The sequence below is a fragment of the Erpetoichthys calabaricus genome, chromosome 16 (assembly GCF_900747795.2).
Source record: "Erpetoichthys calabaricus chromosome 16, fErpCal1.3, whole genome shotgun sequence".
Taxonomy (NCBI): Eukaryota; Metazoa; Chordata; class Cladistia; order Polypteriformes; family Polypteridae; genus Erpetoichthys; species Erpetoichthys calabaricus.
In genome coordinates this window covers 53,102,395-53,127,243 of record NC_041409.2, presented here as the reverse complement: position 1 = coordinate 53,127,243, position 24,849 = coordinate 53,102,395, and the positions used below count along the sequence as shown (strand labels likewise).

The following is a 24,849-nucleotide window of genomic DNA, read 5'->3' as shown; positions in this document are numbered from 1 at the left end:
GTTGCGTAGTTTTGAGTGGGAGTTGTGGACGCTAGGGGTCACTGTTGCCCCTTAAACCCAACAGACAAATACGCAGGACACAAAGTAAAAGCAACAACAACATGTATTTCTATAGCACGTTTTCATACAAATAATGTAGCTCAAAGTGCTTTACATGATGAAGAAAGAGAAAAAAAGACAAAGTAAGAATTAAAATAAGGGAACACTAATTAACATAGAATAAAAGTATGGTCCGATGGCCAGGAAGGACAGAAAAAACAAAAAAAACTCCAGACAGCTGGAGAAAAAAATAAAATCTGCAGGGGTTCCTGGCCATGAGACCACCCAGCCCCCTGTAGGCATTCTACCTAACATAAATGACCTCAATCAGTCCTCATTGTATTCAGGGTTCTCATGGAAGGACTTGATGATGACAGTCATGTGAACCTCTGGCCTTTAATCCATCAATGTGGGGACATCACGGTGCTTTGATCAGGTGGCACTGAAGCAGATCGCCACCACAAAAACCAGAAAAAGAACAGAAGAGAAAGTAGGGGTTAGTATGGATTGCAGAGCCACCAGGAATGATAACGATAATTAATTGAATATACAGAGTATCAGGATTAAACTAAGATGAAGTTATGAGAAACCCATGTTAAAGTAATGTGTTTTCAGCAGTGTTTTAAAGTGCTCCACCCTATTAGCCTGGCGAATTTCTATCAGTAAGCTATTCCAGATTTTAGGTGCATAACAGTAGAAGGCCACCTCACCACTTCTTTTAAGTTTAGGTCTTGGAATTCTAAGTAGACACTCATTTGAAGATCTAAGGTTACGATTTGGAGTGTAAAGTGTAAGACATTCCGAAACATAAGATGGAGTGAGATTATTTAAGGCTTTGTAAACCATAATCAGTATTTTAAAGTCAATTCTAAATGACACAGGTAACCAATGTAGTGACATCAAAACTGGAGAAATGTGCTCGGATTTTCTTTTCCTAGTTAAGATTCTAGCAGCTGCATTCTGCACTCATTGCAATCGATTGATGTCTTTTTTGGGAGGTCCTGAGGGGAGTGCATTACAGTAATGTAGTCGACTGAAAACAAAAGCGTGGATTAATTTTTCAGCATCTTCCAATGTTATAAGAGGTCTAACTTTTGCTATATTTTTTAAGTGGAAAGATGCTGTCCTAGTCCTTCTTTAAACAGTGCCCTCTGAGCACTAAGGCCACAGATAAACCGACAAGTAAACAAGCACAAAGCACAATATACACAATTCTTTCTCTTTCTCTTTCCCCTCCGCACCCCCCACCTACGTCCACCATCCACCCAACTCTGACTCCCTTGCTGTGTTTTCAGCTGTCCTTTATATAGTCCCCGACCCAGAAGTGCTTCTGCTCTTCTGTCCACTTCTGGGTCAGATGGAGAATTCAAGTTATTGATCAGCCCAGAAATACTTCAGGGCTTCCATCCTCGTGATATGCTAGTACTTCTGGGCTAGGTGAGAAACTTGTCTCCCAAAGTCTTCCAACAACATCCCCTGGTTGCACCCACGGTACCCAGGAGGGCTGTGATAGCGAACTCAATGTCCCATGATGCCCTGCGGGAATCCAGGTCACCGCTAAAGTCCAGGGAAGCTGCCATCTAGCGTTTTGGGGGAGGCAGTGTCCCAAAGTAGCTGCTTTCTCCCATCCTTCTAGTGTCTGGGCGTCCCGGCAGGGATGAGCTACCGGCCATCCCTTACAAAGTAAAATCAGGAGATGTGGCCAAGTCAAAACTTTCAATCTCAGAGTAAGAACCAGAAAGACAAAAAGTTAAGCAAACAGCGCACAGGACGTGTATCAAGAATAACAAGTCGGGAAACGGTGGGGAAAAGTCTAATAATCCAAAAAAAAAGGGAACATGTAACTAGGGCCAAATTGTAAAAAGCAGTGAAAAAATATTTGTACCAATCGATTCAAAAAACAACAAAAAATGAATGCAGCAGCCATTTGGGAGAGAATCTAATATCTTGGACAACCAGGACTGCTGGTTCTTCGACTTGGTGGTGTCACATGCCAGTTGAGCTTCCTTGGCAATGGTATAGCAACTGCCAACAAGGAACTTTCAGAATGACGGCACCCATAAGATAAACTACATGGCGTCATTAGAGAATGCTGTTCATTTTGGACATCATTAAAATGAATTGGGCACAAAAAGAAATGTAACCACAAGATTCTTTGACCTTTAAAACCCTTGAGATGAGGAGATATCATAAATAAAACAAAAGCAAAAGCATGATCGGCCCAGCAGGGTTAAACAGCGTCGTGCTACTGGCGACACATGTCACAACTTCCAGGAAACAAAATGGTGGCAACGGTGGGCACCAGCATCCTGGAAACCATTTCATGGGCAAGAATTCAAAATGGCAGCATATAATAAGAAAAACATAACGGCAAATATATATTTAATTAACAAAATGAAACTCAAAACAAAAGTGAAACTAAATCCGGAATAATTTAGGAAATCTGGAAAAAAATGACGAGATGACTAGAAAAAATCTACTATAATAAGAAAGAAGAAGCCAAGACCTGCGTATCCTAAGAATAGGATGCTGTTTACTGCCTTTGTTTGCAGTTGTCTTCATTTTTCTTCCCAAGGATAAGGTTTTTCCAGACAATATTTATTTATTTTTTTTTTTTTTACTTCAGAGAATCTCAAGATACCTTTCTCTGCCTTGTTATACGTTGAAATGATCCACAATGCCATTTTGTGCCATCATTGGTATGACAAGATGTCCCGTTGTCGGGGCATACCCTGAAGGTCACCCGATATGATGGCATAAACGCACTGGCAGTGCATTGGGAATCGCCAACCGAGTGGAGTAAAAACGTGTGCATGTGCTTATTGTTAATTCTTTGGGCTTTCCATTTTCTGGTGCGGTTGCCGAGACTCTGATTTCTTGACTACATATTGGGCTTGACGCGTGTTTAGTCAGTCATCTAGTCAGGACCCCTGCTACTTGTCTTTAGGTTTCATCTTCCTCTCCTTGTCCTCATGTGACAGACCAGCTTTTACCAAGTAACATTTTTCTTTTTTTATTATTTCAGAGGACTACCTCAAGGAGAAGACATTGGATCTTACACAGAAGAATCCTGCTGCCCCACTGCCTCTGTTTCTTGTGAGATGATTTGCTGAAGACAACATATTACAATGTAAAGAATTCAATCTGAAGATGGCAAAGTGAAGCACAGATCGAAAGCCATGCAATATCAGGGAATGCAGTCAACAAGATATTGATGGGAAAGTTCCTTAACAAGAAGTTTAGTGTCCAATGAAGGCTTCATCTAGAAAGAACAGTCCTAACAGGGTGTAAGCCAAAGCATTCTCTTTTTCTGAATGACCTAGATAGTTTGGACATGTACCTGAATTGACTAGGCATCTTGGGACTGGTCTATCATTCCATTTGGAGAAGAAGACAGCGGCCTTGTGTCACTGGATAAAACACCCTGAACAGAATCATGCCTAGGTGTAGAGGAGACTGGATCCACAAATCCTCAACTTTGCCCAGCTATACCCCATACTGTCTCTGTGACCAAACCTCAATCACCCACCCTCTGAAGATCGCAGTCTAAATTCAGAGGACAACATGATACACACTGAACTTGTGCTAAAGAAATGATGGTTGACGCTTCTCCTGCCCCTCAGCTGAGGTTCAAGCATACAAGTTTGCTCCATCTGTCATCCCCCAAATCATTCCACAAGTCTAGGGGTCAAGAAACTGCTGAAAAGGAGTCGGTTGGCTGTTTTCAGTAAACCGGAGGATGCCTTGATGTCCGTGTCTGTCTTCCAGTTTGACATATTTTTAGCAAAATAATTGTCCACCTTGAAGCTCTCGTACAATATTGCTGGGAGACAAAGCTTTGTGCTCTAAGCTGAAGTCAATCAACCAATCAGCAGTAAATGTGTTTGGATGAAATCAGAGCAAAACGTCTGGAATTAGGTGAACATCTTCCTCAAAAGGGACATCACGACATTGTAGATCATAACACGTTTGCCCTCATCTGGTAACTTTGCCTTTTTTGTAAATCTTGGATAGCAGCATCTATCTTAGTCATCCTGTGGTAAACTCCATAAAGCCTTGAAGACATGGGTTTGCATTAAAGGCTGTCATTCAGGTTGCATCTTATGGATCTGAGTGATTTTAACAGAAGATGGCAACAGGGAATGAGATTCACAAACAATTATTTTCTGTTTCCCACATGAGCAGTGAAATCAGATTGAAAGAATAATTGGAGAGACCTTTCAGAAAACTTGCCTTAACTGCCCTGTTGTAGAAAGTGAATGTACAATAAAAGCAATGAAATTCATTGTTGACACGTGTGACGGTTGCATGTGCATGCTGAGGCTTGACGTTACTCCACAATCAATAACAACCAGTTTGTGTAACGTGTTTGGTTGAACACCAAATGAGATGAGCCGTTCATTCACGATAAAGGGATTTGGATCTGGGCATACTACGGTTTATCCTCATTTTCCACAATGTCAGATTTTACATCAGTCACCAGCAGTTCTGGTGGGGTCATCCCAGAATGTTCTTCTACCTCTTCCTCTAATTTAAACATTCGCTTGCCTCGCTAATCCTGTCTGTCCTTTTGTCTTTTGCCAATTATTAATGCAAGTGCACACACCATTCATGTCAAAAAAAGTCAAACAATGGGCACCTTGTGTGTCTTGACTGGCGTAAGATAATCGTGATACCCTCTGACATAGTCAACTTCTGACAAAACACAGCCATAGGGGTTTAAACCTTAAATTAACTGGAATTATGGAACTGGAAATGGAAACAGAAACTCATTAAGTTTAGAAATAAATAGCTTTTCAGTGAAAATGGACAACCCAAAATAACATGGACCGAATACTCACCTCAATTACCTCACAAACCTCCTGCAGCTGTGTAAGCGTGCACACCCACGGAGGTCGAGCTGGCTATTAACTTTTTTATTTAAAAACGGGCCACTTTATCGTTAAGCCATGGACCCACTACACCACATATCTCCCCCCTTAAGCTGCCAGTGGCATGGGAAGGCTCCATGCCTCAATCAACCCAGTGCAACCGGTGGCCCAGGTCTGTGGCTTGGCCTTACCACTGCACTAAAAACAGCACTAAAACCCCATTTCTAAAACAAAACCCAAGCCTTTCCTTAAACTCAGGACATGTGAATGAATAAAAACAGACTTTAAAACCATTAATAAATAAATAATCAGTACATTAAACTTTCAAATTGTAAAATGTCCTCCTCAGGCTTGAGTTTGTGGGCACCTAACCCGCTTGCTGCTTCCTCTTCAGGTCTTCATTCCTCATCGCCTTGGCTTGGCTCATCCCACCACTGCCACCAAATGTGACGGTGCAGATCTGCCCCACGTTTCCAGGTCCTTTAATGGGGGGCTCTTGACTCGCCACTCTCTGTAATGTAATCATGGGATAGGCCAGTGGATGAGGACACAACACAGAAACATAGCAAGGGGTAGGAGCAAACTGATTAGCGCTTCATTAAAATCAATCATAAATCCAAGTGTCCAAAAACGTGCAGTGCAACAAAAGTCAATAAATACCGTATATACTCACATATGTCAGGTCTTGAAACCCGAAAAATTGATCATAAAATCAAACCCCAATGTTTTTTTTACATCTTCTTGCCTCCTCCAATCTCTCATCAGTTTCTCAGATGCATCAAATTCTGTTGCAGCAGCGCAGTTACCAATTTCTTTCACTACTTCAATGACGTTTAATTTAAAACCAGCTTCATATTTTCTTCTGATCGAACGCTCCATCGTAGATAAGGGATGCTCTTACGATAAAGGTGTATGAGGATGTGAGATACGAAGAACATAAATCAGTGCAAATGTTGCTTCGGAATAGTTTGGGTATCACCGTGTGGTCACGTAGGCACAATAGAGAGACAGAGAGAGCAGTTAGCAGCACGCGCTGACACAGTGCATTGCCTCACCCACATAGAAAATAAAGGCCGTGTGCTCCGTGGTTTCTCTCTCAGGTGGGTGTTAGCATATCGTAATCTCTTGGACCAATAGCGGGAGTTTTCCACATTCGACTTATATGAGCGACATTATAAAATACCAGAAATTATACAGTAAAATCAAGTCCTGACTTATCCGTGGGAGAACTTAAACACAAGTATATATGGTAATTTACTTTAGCAACAGACAACGCAACTTAAATAAAATGGTTTTGTATTAAATTACAAACTTAAATTATAACAACAGCTTGACTGTAGCCAGGCCAAAATACAAAATAGTGATGCTCACAAAGCAAACAAATAAAAAGACCCTTTGAATCTACAACTAAAATATTTCACCTAAATAAAATAGACAAGCATTCTGATCACAAGAGCGCCCTGGAGAAAATGCAGATCCACCATGACCCCAGAAGTGACATGACGTCATGATGTTTAAAGCAAACTCAGGCCCAGAGGTGTACTGAGTGTGATCAGGAGGAGACGGGGGGCACACTCAACTGGTGGGAGGAAGAGAGGCTGGGCATTAGAAGTATTCTTACTTCTGATAATTGTTCAGATATTTTATGTTGATATTTGTAATCATTTATTATTTTCAGGCCATTTTAACCACATATTAGGGTTGTGTATGTTTGATGTCATTCTGGGCACCCGTCGATTGGACCCATGTATTTGACGTAGGTGTGTCCTTAAAAGGTCATGAACCCAATTTTCGCAGTGATGGCAAGTAAGGTCTTCTGGGACGATCCTTCTCTATCCAAGCTGTGGATACAACCGTTTTCGAATCACGCTACAGAAAATGTTAAATCTCTCGAGTATCGACCTCTGCTATAATATTTTGACTCTTGAGATAGTTTTTCATTTTGGGCTGATGCGCAGCACTTTCTGATCTTTCCTGTTTTTGACCCCTTGCCTGTATTTGTGTGTTTCTTTCTGGGTCACTTTCAAATACTGGCATCCAGAGACAGTGACAAAAAAGGAGGTTACAAGGTAGAGGTCTAATGTGTTAGTCTTGTATGTGTATTTTTGTCTGCTTTGGGGTTTGATATTTGAGGATTCCATTTCTGACAAGTATTTCATGATTGGAATTGCATTAGCAAAGTTGTTTTTTGTTATCATTGTGTTTTAGTTTGTTTATGCGATGCTGTTTGGAAGTCGTCACATGACCTCAGGTCATCACTGTAACAACAGTATCAATATGGTGGTGATCGCATTGTGCGCTATCGCTCGGGGATAAAAACAATCTTAAGAATCTTTTGTTTTAGTTTTCAAGGAGGCCCAAGTGTTAGGATTTCGTTCTGGTTATCGACATTCGCTGTGTCTTCAGCTCCAGATTATCGTACTGCCGTTGGATTCCTGACTATGTGTTGATATGTTCTTGATTTCTTGGTTTTGACCCTTTGCTCTCCCATTTGTAATTCATTTCCTGATCTTTTGACATTCACAATAATCCATATCCATACATATTGTGTCGCCAAATAATGTGGTGAATGACCCCATAGGGCAGACAGGGTACATTCATTTAGGCACAGATGAACAGAAGGTGTTTTATGTTTTGTTCTGTTTTTTTTCCATATGTTTATACCACCCTACAGTTTACTCGTATATTAAAAGCACCATTTTCTGTGTCTGGATATTGAGTACTGCCACCACCTACCAAAGCAGTAAGAATGAATTTTCATCCACCCAAAAGAAAGCAACAGGCCATGTCAAAGCAATTTTCAGTTTCCAATATTTATTTTACAGTGTGACTTTGCGACCATTACTGGCTTAAACAGTGGCATATTTACACACCAAGGCTTCAACCCAGTAGATAGGCTGATGGGAACAACGAGTAGTGCAAACCCGTGGTAGATCCTGTTCTTCTCATGTATTGCTGATGCAGTCCTTGAAGGAGAAAAAGGAAATGAAAAGAATGGCTGCCTGTGCATATTCTGAAAAAAGTCAAAGAAAACAAAGCTTATTTCACTTATACGGTACACACATACAAGTACGGAGCCAACGAGGTGGAAACAACAAAAGCCATTGCACCCCCCCAACATTCCAAAAGAAAAATAATCCATCATGGTCTCACCGATGGAGGCCTCACATGTGCTTTCACAGTCCCTTTTGGGTTCAAGCCATGGTGTGTGGGGTATTTTGTTATCTCGCTCACTGAACAAGTGTGTGCCTCGCGTGAGAAGATAGCAGTCATTCTGTGTAAGCCACTGTCCAGTCACAACTGGCCCGTAGGCCATGGTTTTTGCCCACTGGTATCTTCTTTGTGCCCAGTGATTGTCATTGATGAATGTCCAGCACGTCAGTATAGCCAATTGAGCGACGAGCTGCTCCTAAAACCACAGGCTTACAGATTAAGCTGCTGGCCTTCCGAGAGTCCGGTCGTGTAAAGCATCTGGAAGTTGTTTGGTCTTTTTTTCTGCAAAGTAAGTTCATAGAAGCTGCTATACAAAGGAGAATAAATGATAACTAATTGATGCCTTAAAAGAACATTTATGCAGGTGCTCTGATCTTGGAAGTGTAAGGACACAGGCTCAATCTCTAAGACAGACTGAAGCTTCACACAAAGCTAGATGAGCCTGTGGTTTGAAACAGAATGAAGAAAACTTCACCAGACCCTCAGGTGACCAGTCCGCAGAACACTGACTACACCCGCAACGTTAGACAACAGCAGACTTTGGGCTGTGAAAATCTCAGAATAAAGTTACCTCTGCAGACTTCACCTGATTAGGCTCAGTCCTGCTTCTCTCTGCGAGAAGAGTCCTTACGTGACATGATCTGATAAACGCTTTCTCTGAAAAGGTGATCGTGAGTCAGTCGACGAGCTGTTTCCCTCAAGTCCTGTAGACCGTCATCTTCACCGGGAGAAATGATGAAGGACTGTGAATGTCTCACTGCAATAACAAGCAATTTGTCAGTGACCTTTAATTACGTAACACCTTTCACAGAAAGTAACAACACAAGAGCATTGCCAAGTAAAGAAGGAGCGGCAAATTGCTTGATCACAACTACCTACTCTGCTGAAGGCCACAGTGATAACACAGAGGTTCCAATTCAGCATTCATCGGTGGTGAACTCGTGACGTTTGACTTACAAAGACTTGCTCAGCTGCAGCTTCTTAGCACTTTGAGACAAATCTGACCGCTACCACGCACACGAGCAGCTTCAAGGTACCGTCAGATGGGCACCCAGTCAGATAATAGCAGCAGGATGGCTACAGCAGGTCTGTCACCTGACCAAAAGCCTTCAACTCTTCTCAGCTATCTGAGAGATACGAGGGCAATCCCAAAAGTAAGGTCTCCTATTTTTTTAGAAATACAAACAACCGTTTATTTTCTATAATATTTACATCATTTTAAAGGTTAAAGAATTATTTATTTTTCTACATAAACGCCATTTCGGTCGATGCATTTTTGTAGACGCTGTGGTAGTTTTAGAATGCCCATGTCATACCAGCTCGCTACCATGTCCTTCAGGAAGCGTTGAACCTCATCTTTCACCTCTTCGTCAGAGCAGAATCGCCTTCCGGACAAATGTTCTTTCAACTTAGGGAACAGGTGGTAGTCACTGGGTGCAGAGAGCATCCAGCGTGATCCGCCGATCTTTACGCATGTTTTTGTCAACCTTCGCGACTGTCTCGTCGGAAATTGACGGTCTCCCACTCCTTTGTTCGTCGTGAATTTCAGTACGACCGGCTGTAAATTCTCTACACCACTTGCGAAAGTTTTTGACATCCATGCACGACTGTCCATACACTTCCATCAATTGGCGATGAATTTCAACTGGTTTAACGCCTTTTGCGTTCAAAAATCAAATAACTGCGCGAACTTTGCACTTGGCAGTAGTGTTCAACGGGAGCTCCATTTTCAAGGGCTGCCAAGCCAAGATTGAGCATCCCAGCAAAGCCTCACATGCAGGTTTGGGAGTGGAGGAAGCACCAATCACAACAGTGTGGCCAACAGCCGTACAAACAGTTTCTCGACGTCCCCACCGCTTTGGAGAACTTACTTTTGGGATTGTCCTCGTATATACAGTCTTGTGAAAAAATAAGTACACCCCCTGGAAACCGTGGACATTTTCAACATATTTAAAACGACAAGCAGTGCCAACAGATAAAAGTGATAAACTTGAATAAAATCGCAAAGAAAATCTGCCTTTTCAATCATTTTTTCAACCAAAATATCAGCAGATGTAATGGTCTACTGGGGAAACAGTAAGTCCACCCTTGGCCTCAGAAGCAGGTATTATCTTCTTTAGCAGAAATGATTTCTCGTAAGCAATTTGCATAACTGCCCACCAGTCACTGACATCGATTCTGTGCCCGTTTGAAGCAATCCTCTATGCTAAACTCATTCAGTGGCAAGACATTGGTGGGTTTTCTTGCATGTCCTGCCCTTTTCAAATCCCCCCACAACATTTCAGATGGGATTCAAATCAGTGCTCTGACTAGGCCTGTCCAAATCCCTCCATTTCTTCTTTTTGAGCCATTCTTTGGTGGATGTGCTTTAGTCCATTATTGTGTTAAAGGGTCAATTTCTGGTTCAACTTCAGCTTTCAAACGCACGGCCTCACATTCTCGTCAAGCATATTTTGATGTGATGCAGAATTCAGGGCGGACTAGATGACTGCAAGCTGCCCAGGCCCTGAGACAGCAAAGCAACCCCAAACCAGCACATTTTCCACCACTATGCTTCACAGTTGGTATGAGGTTCCTCTCCTGAAATGCTGTCAAACATGTCTGCTGTTACTGTGGCCATACAACTCTATCTTTGATCCGTCTGTCCACAGCACAATGTTCCAGAAGGCCTGGTCTTTGCCTGTAGTCTTGCTCTGATGCCCTTTTTTTTTACAGCAAAGGCTTTTTGCTAGTACACCGTGTATGCTTGTTAAAATTACCAAATCTCTTTCTGATTGCAGATGCCTGCACTTTGACACCAGCTGTTGCAAGAGCTACCTGCGTATCCCAAAGTGAAATTCTGGGGTTCTTGGAGACTTCCTTTAGTATCAAACAGTCAGCTCTTGGGCTGAATTTTCTGGGCTGGACAGTCCTCGACAAATTAGCAATTATTTCAAGTCCATGTCGCTTGTGGATGATTTCCTTACAAGTTGAATGTTTGATTTCAAATATTTTTATTGATCTTTTTGAATCCCTTGCCAGATTTCCAGGCATCCGCAAACTTCTTTCTGATGGCCTTAGACAGCCCTTTAGATCTTGGCAGAATGACACCACACACGTCAATAGCAAAGAGAACACCAGACCCTCGGTATCTGCGCTTTAAATAAGAAGGGTCCACCCGCCAACTCTCTAAGGAGGTTCCGATTAATGGAACCTAATCTGGAACGCCTAATATCTGATGTGGTGGATTTGAATAGTGGATAAATATAAAGGTGCCCTTACTTTTCCATGTAACAAAACTGCATTTTTGTTCATTTAGATGACGAGAATGAATACACCAGCTCAGTTTGATGGGTAACTTATTCAAGTCTATCAGCTCTATCTATAGACCCTGTTTCCATGAGGATCTAAGGTTTGCCTGTTCAAATATGTTGAAACAGTCAGCAGTTTCCATTCAGCGTACTTACTTTTTCAAATGACTGTGTTGTAACCACTCTGAGACGAAAGAGGGTAAAAAAAAAACAGGCTAAAGTTCGTTACCAGGAAGTTTGTTAAATCAATACAACTCAGCCAGAGAACAAAACTAAACTATACTCATTATTCAGAGAATAAAGATTAAAAACCAAGAACACTAAATTAAAGTTGAAAGTATGCTAGAAGGTTTCAGAGAATCCGTAACCTTGGACAGCTAGGAAGTGCATAATGTTGACACAGTGTGAAAATATTAATATCTCGCATCTCACACTCCTCGGCATCCCTGCACAACAACTGCAAACAAAACAGCTTACACAAATGGTGCTGCCTATGTGGCACTGCAGAAGAATGAAAAATAATTGAAACTATTTTACAACAAAAGTTCTGAAACCAAAATAAAATGACAGAAATTCAGTCTCAGATCTAAAAAAAACCAGAAAAAAATCAAAAAGTCCCAGAATGACCAACAGGAAACCTGAAACAGAATTTTAACAAATCCCAACCACAGCTCCGCCACAGGTCTCCTCCTAATGACCATACCCACAGGAGGTACTGGGGACCCCCTCACTAGATGGCTAAAGCATCTCAGCTAGAGTCATTCTCTCAGACCAGAGCAGCAGCAAGAGCTCTAATCCAAGGTCTCATCCACCCTTCACCTTGTGGCTGAGTAAGTGAAGCAGCCCTGTGTAGAAGCCTCGTTTCAGACCCACACATCCATTAAGGATGCAGGATGAGCAATAAATCAGGGGTCTGGCGTGTTGACCACTACGGTCTCAGCTCTGCCATTATTGCAGCAATGAGCAGGCCTCACCTACATGTAAATCAGACACTGAGGAAGCAGAACTCCATGGCTTGGGGCTGCTGTTCACCCCTCACCTGTAGACACCAAGTCACTCAGCAACCATAATGTCAGATCTGCTAATCGTCCTCTCAGCTTTGAGGGCCCTTCATACACAATGGACACTCAGATGAGCCTCACACCACAACATCATGCATAAACAACACAGGGAACACCTTGAGGTCCTCACATGGGATAGTCGAGGATCCTTCAAAGAAGAATTGTTTAGTATTAAGGTCAGAAATGAACATTGAACTCTTATGTCCGACTTACAAAGGCCCCAGTTACTGCCTGATGCTTTCCTCTGAATGCGACAACTCTTGATTCGGCGGGCAGTTGCTTTATGGATGTACACAGAGTTTTTCATGATGACAGGCAGCTTTGCTTCAATTTCAGCACTTCTGATGCACTCCTCAAAGAAACCTGCAGAGCAGAAGAACACAGCATTAGAATTTGAAAGTTGGTTTATCTTAGAGTTCAGATAAATAGAAATTTGAATATGGCCTGTTGTCATTTAGCATTAAGAACAAACTGTTGAAATTAATCATCATTTGATCAATGCCACCCTAAGAGAAAAGCTGTGACTGTCCAACTTAATAAAAGGATAAGTGTTTGTGTGTCCATCCAGTTACCATGTCTCAATTATTCCAACAGATGGTGCATCACAAACATTTGTACAGTAGTAATGCATTTTATTGCTATAAATGATTGTGATATGCCATCTGTTGGAATGACAAATACAGTACAGTGTATTATAGTCCTACATGCATTACAAAATACATTCCAACAGAAGATGTACTGCAAACGTTAATGCTGAGAACTACATTGATAATTTACATTTAAATCCATCTTAGGTGGGTAGCATGGCTAATTATTAATTATTTTAAAATCTGGGGTGGACAACTGTAATACTTTATTGTAGGGGCTTTGTCTATCCTGGTGATATCCTGGTGGCAGAAGACAAACGTAGATGGGCATTATGAGGCCTTATACATTCACAGGGCAACGTCCACACTGGCAGCTACCCTGATGCATGTGAAGGCCTAAAGGAAAAACAGAAGGATGCCAGGGCAAGGTGCAAACTTCACTGGATTCAACTCCAGACTCATTTAGCCAGTAATGTCTATTGTTCCATATAGTTATGATGGCCAATATGGCATTTATTTTTATGATAATATCACTTAGTCATTTTGATGGTTTGCTTTTTCATGAGTGCTGCCATCTAACTTACCTGGCTACAACACTGCTGCATGGTTCACATGCCAAATGAGCCCTGCCATCACGGCATCGATAATATAACAGGTATGGTGTGAGAATGTGACTGTCACAGGGGTTGAGTGAATTCACAGAAAAGTCTGTTTGGTACTCTTTGACAAGGTTAAGGCGCATGCACTGCTACGATGCATTGCTGCACCCACCACACGACGAAACAAGCTTGGGGTCCTGGTTGGCAACCCCCCAGGCAGACACACGGTCTAGTCCCACCATCCGGAAATGACCCTCTATCTGCCGCAGCCAGGTGTTATGTGGGTGTCCTCTTGGCCTGGTCCAGCTGCTCGGGTCCTCAGCCAGATCACCCTCGGGGAATCGCGCCACATGGCCATAGTGCCGTAACTGACACTCCCTCACAATGCGGGTAATGTGCTTCATTCAGGGCTCCATGAGCAACACAAAATCAAACCAGCGGTACCCAAAGAGACACAGTACCAAAGGAGCCTTGGTACATAGACCTTCATTCTTTTGCACAGATGTCAGGAGCGTCACGCATCTCTTTCCAGTGACCCCCCCCTTTCTCTCCCAATCCGTCTACTGACTTCATCGGAAGAGTCACCAGAGACATGAATGTCCCATTCGAGGTAAGTAAACCTCTCGACGCAGTCGACACTCTCTCCGCAGACAGACACACTGTCAAGAGGTCATTAAAGGCCTGGCTGTTGGTTTTCATCAGGACACTCACAAGCCCAGACACTCAGACTGCTCCCTCAGTCTCTCCAGAGCCCCGATCAGAGCCTCCATTGATTCCGCGAAGATCACAGCATCGTCAGCAAAGTCAAGATTGTTGGTGGAGAGAGATTCACTCTTCGGCAAGTTTTAAAAGATTCTTCTGGTTTTAATTTCAGTCTCATTTTGACTTCTACTTCTCCCTTTTATAGTTAGTGATTATTTTTGCCTTTGTTAACAGACCATTACTTTTATATGAAAATTCTTTTAGATAATCTCTTCAATTTAGTTATCTTTCTTATAATCTATTAATGTAAAAAATAATTTTCAAATGCAAAAATCATGACATCCACTTTAATAAAAGGAGAGATTTCTGTGTACCGTCTGGTTGCAATGTCTCTGTCATTACAAAAGATGGCACAACAAAAACTTTTGCAGTAATGCATTTTATTATTACATCCATCCATCCATCCAGCCATTTTCCAACCCGCTGAATCCGAACACAGGGTCACAGGGGTCTGCTGGGGCCAATCCCAGCCAACACAGGGCACAAGACAGGAACCAATCCTGGGCAGGGTGCCAACCCACCGCAGTTTATTACTACATGCACTACAAAATAAATTTCATTAGATGGTGCGCTGCCAACATTAACACTGAATACACGGAGGTCTACGTTGTTTACTTGGATTTTAACCCATTTAAGAGAAGTAGCGCAGCTAGTTCTCTAATAATATGATAAACAGCAACCCCACCTCCTTTTCTGTTCTGTCTGTCTTTCCTAAAAAATGTGTATCCCTCTATGTTACACTCATCACTATCACTGTTATTTAGCCAGGTTTCTGTTATTGCTATAAAATCATAATTATGCTCCTCTACCTACAAATCTAACTCTTATTTTATTTTTGATACTTCTAGCATTAAGGGAAGCTATTTTTAATGTGTTACTTATTATGTTTACATTTAAATGTTGGGTTAGAATTTACATTACTGTGTATTTTTATCTGCGGTGGGTTGGCACCCTGCCCGGGATTGGTTCCTGCCTTGTGCCCTGTGTTGGCTGGGATTGGCTCCAGCAGACCCCCGTGACCCTGTGTTTGGATTCAGCGGGTTGGAAAATGGATGGATGGATGTATTTTTATTTTTACACTATTGTTTGTTCCTCCATGTGCAGATCTAAGCCTAGCCTTTCCTAAACTCCATGTCCCCCATTCCCTAGTTTCAATAATCCTCATCTAACCTACTCATATGCCTCTCCAACACATTGGTGTGTTCAGTTCTGATGTAACCCATTGAGGTGGAATAGGTCCCATCTGTTCCAAAAGGACACCCAATGCCCTATAAACCTATACTCTTCTATCATGCACCAAGATTTGAGCCACGCGTTAAGCCTTCTAATCTCCTCAGTCTTACATGGACTGGCACATGGCACAGACAGAATTTCAGAAAAGACCACCTTGTCAGTTCTGCTCATCAGCCTGGCACCTAACTCTGAATTTGGATCACAGAACTGACAGATTACCCTTATGTATGTCATTTGGACATGGACAATGAGAACTGGATCTAACCCCCCTAAGGCCAAGAGCCTGTCCACCCTTTCAGGGAGATCTCCCACCGTGCACCAGAAAAGCAACACACCATGCGAGATTCTCTGTCTCTGGATCAAACCTGTAATTCAATACACCTAATGATTGAGTCCCCCAACTATCACTGTCTTTCTCTGTTTGGGAATTGTTTTTGAGGTGGCCGGTTGGGGCTCCTCATGACTGTCTACCATCTAAGAATCTTCACAGATACCATCCAGCTCCGCATGGACCTAAAAATGGTTTGAATCTTCCAATTATGTGGCTAATGCCCCGGACAGTGTGCACCCTTTACCTTATACCTTGTGACCATGATCCAACTATCTCTCCAGCATCACCTCAGGGGTGCACACTATCTCTCTATTATAAAAAAAAATCTTGGAAGGAGAAGAGACGTGATTGTCACAGAGACACACAAGAGATGTAATCACGCCCAGGGCCGGAAGCCCTGTGAGACAAGAGCTTATGCAAAGGGATTTGAAAAGTCCTTCCAACATAACCACGCACACGGTTCAATCATTTCTCAGTTGTGTGAATGCTATTGTCAGACACATTTCTTGTAGAGAGAAAGAAACGATATTCATTCACAGGCAGTTATATGTTGCTTTGTCACGATGTAATTCCAAACACGGAATCAAAATTCAATGCGACATTGATGAAAAGGTAAAAGCAAAAAGCAATCGAATATATGGACATACAGTAGGTGATATGACAGAAGTATGCCGCGTGAGATGCAGATCATGCAGCACAGCAGCAGCAGCAAGCCAGCAGCTGACCGAGCAAAGAGGAGGTAAAAAAAAAAACTGTATGCGTTTCCCATTGTATCAACGTTTAATAGAGGGGGTGTCAGAGGAGCGACTGCGTCTCCTTGTGGTGCGTTCAGCATCCCTCTTCACAACGCGAACGGCAAAAACGCAAAGTGGCTGGTGCATAGCACAGGCCTGAGGGGGAGGATAGGGATTGGGAGTTGACAAGAGAACTGAGCAGGGGGCGAATCCCCCCTGCCCCTCTAAAGGACACCTGGGCCAGGTCCACCAAATTCTTTACTACAATGCAGGCCAGACAACTCCTCCTCCAGTTCAGTAACCCAGAGCTTTAGGTGTTGGATCAGCTGGAATCTCCTGCAGATGTAGCCCTCATAAGAAGACTGGCTACTACAGGCCATCATCTAAAAAGTCCAACATCCAACAGGACTTGCATTGCACTGGCCTCATTATTAAAATTTGAGTTAGGATTACTAAAACTACCTTCATGTTTTATTAAAATTAAATGATTTAACTTAAGAAAAAATGTTATCCACAGAAATTAGATTATAATAATAATAATTCATTACATTTATATAGCGCTTTTCTCAGTACTTAGAACTGCTACAAGTATTTCACATCTTCTGGCCCCTTAAACTCCTGTTATCTTCTCCCTCTCTACTGCCTGCGGTTTGTGCTTCTTTGAGGGTAACTTAACTTTACTTGTCTCTCTCTGTTCTCCTGACTTTGCTCTCCTCTTAATCCTTACTTAGAAGTTCACCACTCGCACTGTTTGTACTCCTGCGTATTAATGAATCCTTATGCTGTCGCCTTCTTAACTGCTCTGCTTTCCTGACCGCTAAGAACTGTTCAATCTAGAAAAACTCACTTACTGAATATACGTACATTGCTAGTTAATGTCTTACCGTCTTATCTGCTCTACAGCCCTTGTGCCAGTTCAGCCTAACACTGGCCACCTGCCTACTTAGTGCAGAACCTTCCCTTTATTACTTTTGAAGTCAGCTGCTGTTTGTTTTCTATCAATATTGTTCTTTAAGCCTTGTTGATTTCATTATGTCCTGCCATAAATAGCAGAGGGCAGATTTAAATAGAAAAGGACCAGGAGATCAGACATTGTCCATATAATCACGTAAATGTCAGCACTCTGTGAGTTTAAGAGGGTTCTGTTTGGCCTAGGTATTTTGTTGTCTTTCTTAGGGTATATTCCAAGGGCATAACAGCAGGAGTAGTGGAGGTACTTAAGCTATGGAGACCCTTTCCAATACAAGTCCCTGTTCAGGCCTACTTACTCATTATTTGAGTTTGTATGCTAACTCTTTGTCCCTCAGATTATTATATTATTTTTCACATGAGTACCTGTAGAAAAAAAGAATGTGATTATTGTCATACAAAATTTTATAGTTAAAAAGCAGCTTTGGCCATAGGTGGTCCTCCATATCCTTGACTTTGACAAGTGGCCGTCAGTCCAAAACACTTTCAGAACCGCTGCACTAGAGGGAACTTTAAAAACCGCAGCCCTAGAGCCTCTCCACAGTTGTCAGGAATGCAGAAGTAGTTAGCATGTCGTACTGGAAGTAATCACTAGACCAAGCTTAAAAGTTCATTCTGACCATAAAGCAACTAATCTTTGAACTGGGAAGTGAATCAGCAGCAAGAGCTCAGGTGGTGGGAACAAGGAAGGAAGGCCTGTTTATCAAGAAGGAGACGCACAATCGAGAGGTAAGTACAGAGTGTTCTTTGGATGTGGACCAGCCACTCAATTTGTAATTGCAGTCTTATTTGTTATTAGTGCATTATATTTTCATTTGACATTGCTTTTCATTGTTATCTTACATTCTCCATTAGTTAACACCTCACTTCTTTGAAATATAACTACTTTTATGTATAAAATATTTGGCTTTAAATTGTGACCCCTCAATTCTCAGACCTGCTTAATTAATCCAAACAGGGTCGCAGGGGCTGGAGGCAATCCCAGCAGAGTGCCTTAAAAAACTTCCAAAAGGTAGTTCAATATTTTTTCTTTTGAAATATTTGAGTCTTAATTTGTTCATCGCCCTGCCCAGGATTGGTTCCTGCCTTACGTCCTGTGTTGGCTGGGATTGGCTCCAGCAGACCCCCATGACCCTGTGCTCGGATTCAGCGGGTTGGAAAATGGATGGAATTTGTTCATTCCCTGCAATGACTAGCGCCTCCAGCTGACACATTTTTATATTTCCAACCACAGACACTGTTATCGGAGGTAAGTCAGTGCACACAACACAGACATCCATCCACCTACTTCGCCTGCTTTCTCCAACCCACATTTAACTGAATGGCAATTCAGTATTCTGCTCTCACTTTTTAGCTGGCTCACGTCGCCTTTCATCTGCTCGTCTTTCTCCTGAGATCTCTCGTGTGAGTTCAGGCCTTGTTCCAGACTCTGGAGGGCTTCCTCTGCCTGCTTCAGCCTCTGTTCAAGTTTAACACGGGCCTCGATCTCTGCCTTAAGAAGATAAAAAGTAATGAGGAAAGCAACTTACAAATTACAATTGATTTAAAAAAAACAAAAGTCACTTTAAAACTTATCAGAGAAGTAAAACATGTTACAATGTGGGAAGGCATTTCCCTTGTTACTTTCTAAAGCTATTGCCAAACCCAATGCCAACCCTAAGCTTTTGAGTTTCATTACCACAATCCACATAATGCTTCTCAAGGGGGCATGCTTCACTCTGATGTCTTTTATTCTTGTGAGATCTTTAAATCCTTATTCCAGCAAACTGAGAAGGATTGAGGTCTGGTAGTACTGTTTGTGGTTATAAGGTGGATTAATCAACATAATAAACATAATAATTAAAGAAAGAAACTTATCCTCTACTGGGACAAGTTTGATAAAACCTCTTCGAGACAGAAACCAAGCATGAGAAAAGCTGTCGATTGCGTCTTTAATGATCTCTTACAGCAGTCTGTTAAAATGCAGTACAGGTAGAGGGTTATATTTAGAGACAACTGAATTTGCATAACAGTGCTGAATAAATGCTTACATATTATACTCTGATTGGTTAAAAGACATGAGGAGCACAACCAGCCTAAAATAAGTCGTTCTCCATTATATCTCTTGAATTCAGCCCTTATTCTGTTATGTAAACTGTATATGTGCCAAGTAGCAAGTCTTACTAGGTGCATGAAAGAACATGACATCAGCCAGTTTCTTAAACCATCTCCCTGGAACATTCTGCTTGTTTAGTTGAATTCAGCAGTCTCTTTATGACATTAGAAAAACAAATATATATATATATATATATATATATATATATATATATATATATATATATATATATATATATATATATACAGTAATCCCTCCTCCATCGCGGGGGTTGCTTTCCAGAGCCACCCGCGAAATAAAAAAATCCGCGAAGTAGAAACCATATGTTTATATGGTTATTTTTATATTGTCATGCTTGGGTCACAGATTTGCGCAGAAACACAGGAGGTTGTAGAGAGACAGGAACGTTATTCAAACACTGCAAACAAACATTTGTCTCTTTTTCAAAAGTTTAAACTGTGCTCCATGACAAGACAGAGATGACAGTTCTGTCTCACAATTAAAAGAATGCAAACATATCTTCCTCTTCAAAGAAGCAAACAAATCAATAGGGCTGTTTGGCTTGTAAGTATGCGAAGCACCGCGGCACAAAGCTGTTGAAGGCGGCAGCTCACACCCCCTCGGTCAGGAGCAGAGAGAGAGAGAAAAACAAAGTCAAAAATCAATACGTGCCCTTTGAGCTTTTAAGTATGCGAAGCACCGTGCAGCATACTTAAAAGCTGCACACAGAAGGTAGCAACGTGAAGATAATCTTTCAGCATTTTTAGACGAGCGTCCGTATCGTCTAGGTGTGCGAACAGCCCCCCTGCTCACACCCCCTACGTCAGGATCACAGATAGTCAGCGCAAGAGAGAGAGAAAGAAAAGTAAGTTGGGTAGCTTCTCAGCCATCTGCCAATAGCGTCCCTTGTATGAAATCAACTGGGCAAACCAACTGAGGAAGCATGTACCAGAAATTAAAAGACCCATTGTCCGCAGAAATCCGCGAACCAGCAAAAAATCCGTGATATATATTTAAATATGCTTACATATAAAATCCGCGATGGAGTGAAGCCGCAAAAGGCGAAGCGCGATATAGCGAGGGATCACTGTATATATATATATATATATATATATATATATATATATATATATATATATATATATTGAATGATGTATTGCACCCTTTCCTGGCCAGGATGGGACTGAGGCAACATCCCTTACAAAGGGATGAATTAATGGATAATGAGGAGGAGTCGGTGCATTCAGGGCTGTTTCTCCCGCAGTCTAATAGACGGCAATGCTCTGCTGGTATGGACGCCCCGAGAGACATATGGGAGTTGTAGTTCTGAGGGACAATCCTGCTGGGGTCCTAGGGTGCCACCAGGGGGTGCTGCAGGGAGTGGGACTCCCTGTTTCAGGAGGCTCCTGTCTGACCCAGAAGTGCTTCTGTCAGGCTGCGCTCCACTACTCAAAATACTCGCAGGTCTGACGTAAAAGTGAGCCGTTCAGCCTCCTCCAGTGACTCAGAGTCGGTAGACAGAAGGCAAAGCTCACCTTAGGTGGATTGGCCATTCTACATTGGCCCTAGTGTGTGCTTGGTGTGTGGGTGTGTTTGTGTGTGTCCTGCGGTGGGTTGGCACCCTGCCGGGGATTGGCTCCAGCAGACCCCCGTGACCCTGTAGTTAGGAATATAGTGGGTTGGAAAATGGATGGATGGATGGATATCTGAAAAAATCAGAAAATAAACATCCATATGAGCTATTGACATGTGGCTTCGAAATGCTCATGTAGTGATACTCGGATACGGGGAAGTGATGCAAATTTTCACTTCAGAGACATTTGAAACTTATAAAATGAAAATATTTCTTACAATATTTAAAGGCAATTTATAAATGAGGTACGTAAAAATGAGGTATGTATCTTCTGGTTCATATTTAACTTTCATTTCTTTTGTATTTTTATTTTTTAAAGTAACAAAAAAAAAACTTTTTCAGGAATATGTTGTCCTGATCCAAGTGCTGCCAGAGGCCATGGCGTAGCATGAGAAGTGTTTGAGCTGAGGATGGCAGGATCATCTGGATGTGGCAAAGTCACAGACCACTCAGGATAGGACAAGTGCTGTGTCAAAGAAGAACAGAGTGGGAGAGCAGACAGAGTGCAGGCCAAACTGGTAAACAACGACCACTCATGACATGCATACCGTGGACTCCTTAAGATTTCATACAACATTTCAGCCGTGTTGTTTTTTTTCCTCTCGCTTCCTGTAAAATGTATCAACAAGAGCAGTACTGACTGCAAATGCAGGGCATCCATAATCTGGACTCTCACACACATAGGATGACACCAAAGTCCAATGACGTTCACCCACCTTGAGTTCTGCCTCAGTCTTTCGCTTCTCTACTGTCAGTTCAGATAAGGAGAGCTGCAGGGCTCGGGACTGCGAGGAATAAAACTCTCGCTCTGCCTGCAAAGCTCGGGCACACTCCTCGTTTTCCTTTAGCCTGCAAAATGAAAGAAACATTAATGAAGAAAAAAAAAACATGGAGACCATATGAGGAAGCAAGCAAGGTCAAAAATTAATTTTGCATCACCTGCTTGACAATAGTCACAGCACCAACACTCTCATTCCATTGTCAGTGAGGGTCAAGAGACACAATGGGGTGTGTGACAGGTGCTGGGACTGAAAGAAATAAATTGTCTGCCAGTATCCTCATCTTAAAGAGACACAAATAACAAAGGGATTGGATGTGAAACAAACAAATTAAATGGAAAATGATGAAAACTGGAGACAAGAACATGAGAGTATTTGAACAGTGAGACAAGATCAAGCCATTCAGTCCAACAAGCTTGTCCATCCGATTCATCTCGATTGTCCAAAATAACATCAAGTTGAGATTTGAATGTCCCTCATGTTCTACTCTCTACAACACCACTTGGTCATTTTTTCTTTATGTGTCTGTGGTTCTTGGCATGAAGGAAAACTTTCTAAAACGTGTGTGAAATCAGTCCTTGACAAGTTTCCATCTGTGTCCCAGTGTTCTTGCTAAAGAAGTTACTTTAAAGTAACATCAGGGATCCACTGTACTAATTCCTTCTATAATTTTAAACACCCATCTCACTTCTTAATCTCCATTTGCTAAAAGTGAAAAGGTTCAGCTCCTTCAGTCTCTCCTCATAGCTCATACCTCCGCCTAGTTACTCTTCTCTGGACTTTCTCTAGTGCTGCTTTGTCTTTCTTTATAATATGAAGGCCAAAACAGCACACAGTAAACCAAGTGAGACGTCACTACTGCATTGTACAACTTAAATATAGTCTCCCTTGATTTATACTTCAGTCATTGTGATATATTGAGTACTAAGAAAAGCGCTATATAAATGTAATGAATGATGATTATTATTATTATTATATAAGCAAACATCCTGTCAGACTTCTTAATGGCTTCTGAGAACTACCATAAGGTTGAATGTGACAAGACCATTATGACACTATGATCGACTCCCAGGCTCTTCTGCAAATGTGTACTTTCAAATATCAGACCTCCCACTGCGTATTCAAATGTATATTTACTATTTCCTACATGTAACGCTTTACATTAACTTACATTAAACCTGCCCAATCCTGTATGCGCTCCAGGTCCCTCTGTAACAGTTTAACTAATTCTACATTACCTGGCCTCTCATTCCTAACCTCTCTGTCTCTCTCTCTCATATAATTTGGTATCATCTGCAAACCTAACCAGCTTACTGATTATATTCTTGTCAGATCTTTTATGGATGTTAAAAATACAGTAGCAGTGGCCCCAGCACTGATCTCTGAGAGACGCCACTTTAAACATAACCTAATTCTTATAAGGTTCTCCTCATCATAACCCTTTGCTTTCTGTGTTTCAGCCATTTTGTACACACTTACAGACCGTATTCTGAATTCCCACTTCTTTTAGTTTAAAGTTCAACCTTTGATGTGGTGTCTTATCAAAAGCCTTCTGGAAAATGTGATAAGTAATATCATCATCTGCACCTCTCTGATTGTATTGTTTTGTTGCTTCCTCATAGAATTCCAGCATATTAGTGGTAATTTGTGAAAAACTACCTCCCTTGTCTGAATCCATGTCAAGTATTTGCTAGCTCTCCTGTTCGAGGCATGTGCTGCTTGATCTTTTTCTTAATAATTCCTTCCATTAATTTCCCTCTGACACACATTAGGCTTACTGGCCTACAGTGACTTGGATAAGCCTGATCAACTTTTTTATATAATGGTATAATATATCAGTCACTGATTACATCTTAAAACTCCTATTTGTGTGCTCAGATACATAGAATTCCTACTCATTTCTTTTATCCTTAATAATTCTAGCATTAAGGCAAGCAATTTTAATGTATTACCTTCCTAACTTAGGTCTTTAACATTATACTAGAACTTTATATTTGATATTCCACTACTGCTTGTCCCTTCATGTGAAGTTCTAAAACTGGCTGGTCCTAAACTCCTTGTCCACCATCCTGACTAATCCCCTCACAAGCCTCCAAACACATTGGCGTTGGCTGAAACTCAAAACTAATGGCTTAACTAACTGTAGTGTACCAGGAAAAATTGATCAAACAATGTGCTTTCTCTAAAATTCTTTCTTTAGTATAGTAATTCTTTCTAATATGATTTTCATCAAAAAAATGAGTTCATAAAATGATTAACAGTTCACAGAAACATACACCAGTGCATATATAGTGTACTGTTTTGAAGTTTATTTTAAATACATTCCAAATGTAAATGTATAATATGTTTCATATAAAACACTGACCTCCATACTGTATATATTACACACACCTCTTTAGAATACGATATTGGTGAAATGCAGTGTCTCTTAACTTGTTTAATTTTCAGCATGGAAATAGCCTTTTATTTTCCTATACTGTAATGCTGAAGTACTATATAATATGCCTATGATCTGCTTCTCACAACTGAGAGGGCATGGCGGATGTTTGCCAACTGGCTACCAACAACAAGCATTACCTGGTAGGTGACCACCCAGATAATCATATTGCGATTCAAACCTATGAATATGAGAAGCATTCATGTTTACCCAAGT

At 41.5% G+C, this 24,849-nt stretch overlaps 2 protein-coding genes across 2 annotated transcripts in view; one reads left to right on the top strand and one right to left on the bottom strand.

Annotated features, from left to right (window-relative positions):
- ccdc177 (coiled-coil domain containing 177) overlaps positions 1 to 4,324 on the top strand; it is a 51,826-nt gene extending 47,502 nt beyond the window's left edge. The window contains exon 3 of the mRNA XM_028821965.2: positions 3,065 to 4,324. The gene's annotated coding sequence lies outside the window, so the exon portion shown is untranslated. The remainder of the gene's footprint in view (positions 1 to 3,064) is intronic.
- Positions 4,325 to 7,704: 3,380 nt separating this feature from the next.
- Positions 7,705 to 24,849, bottom strand: part of plekhd1 (pleckstrin homology domain containing, family D (with coiled-coil domains) member 1) — an 84,596-nt gene continuing 67,451 nt past the window's right edge. Inside the window, exons 10-13 of the mRNA XM_028822005.2 lie at positions 22,134 to 22,266; positions 19,037 to 19,181; positions 12,688 to 12,837; positions 7,705 to 8,880 (exon numbers count right to left, since the gene is read on the bottom strand). Coding sequence (XP_028677838.1) covers positions 8,720 to 8,880; positions 12,688 to 12,837; positions 19,037 to 19,181; positions 22,134 to 22,266 — 589 coding nt within the window. The 3' untranslated portion in view covers positions 7,705 to 8,719. The remainder of the gene's footprint in view (positions 8,881 to 12,687; positions 12,838 to 19,036; positions 19,182 to 22,133; positions 22,267 to 24,849) is intronic.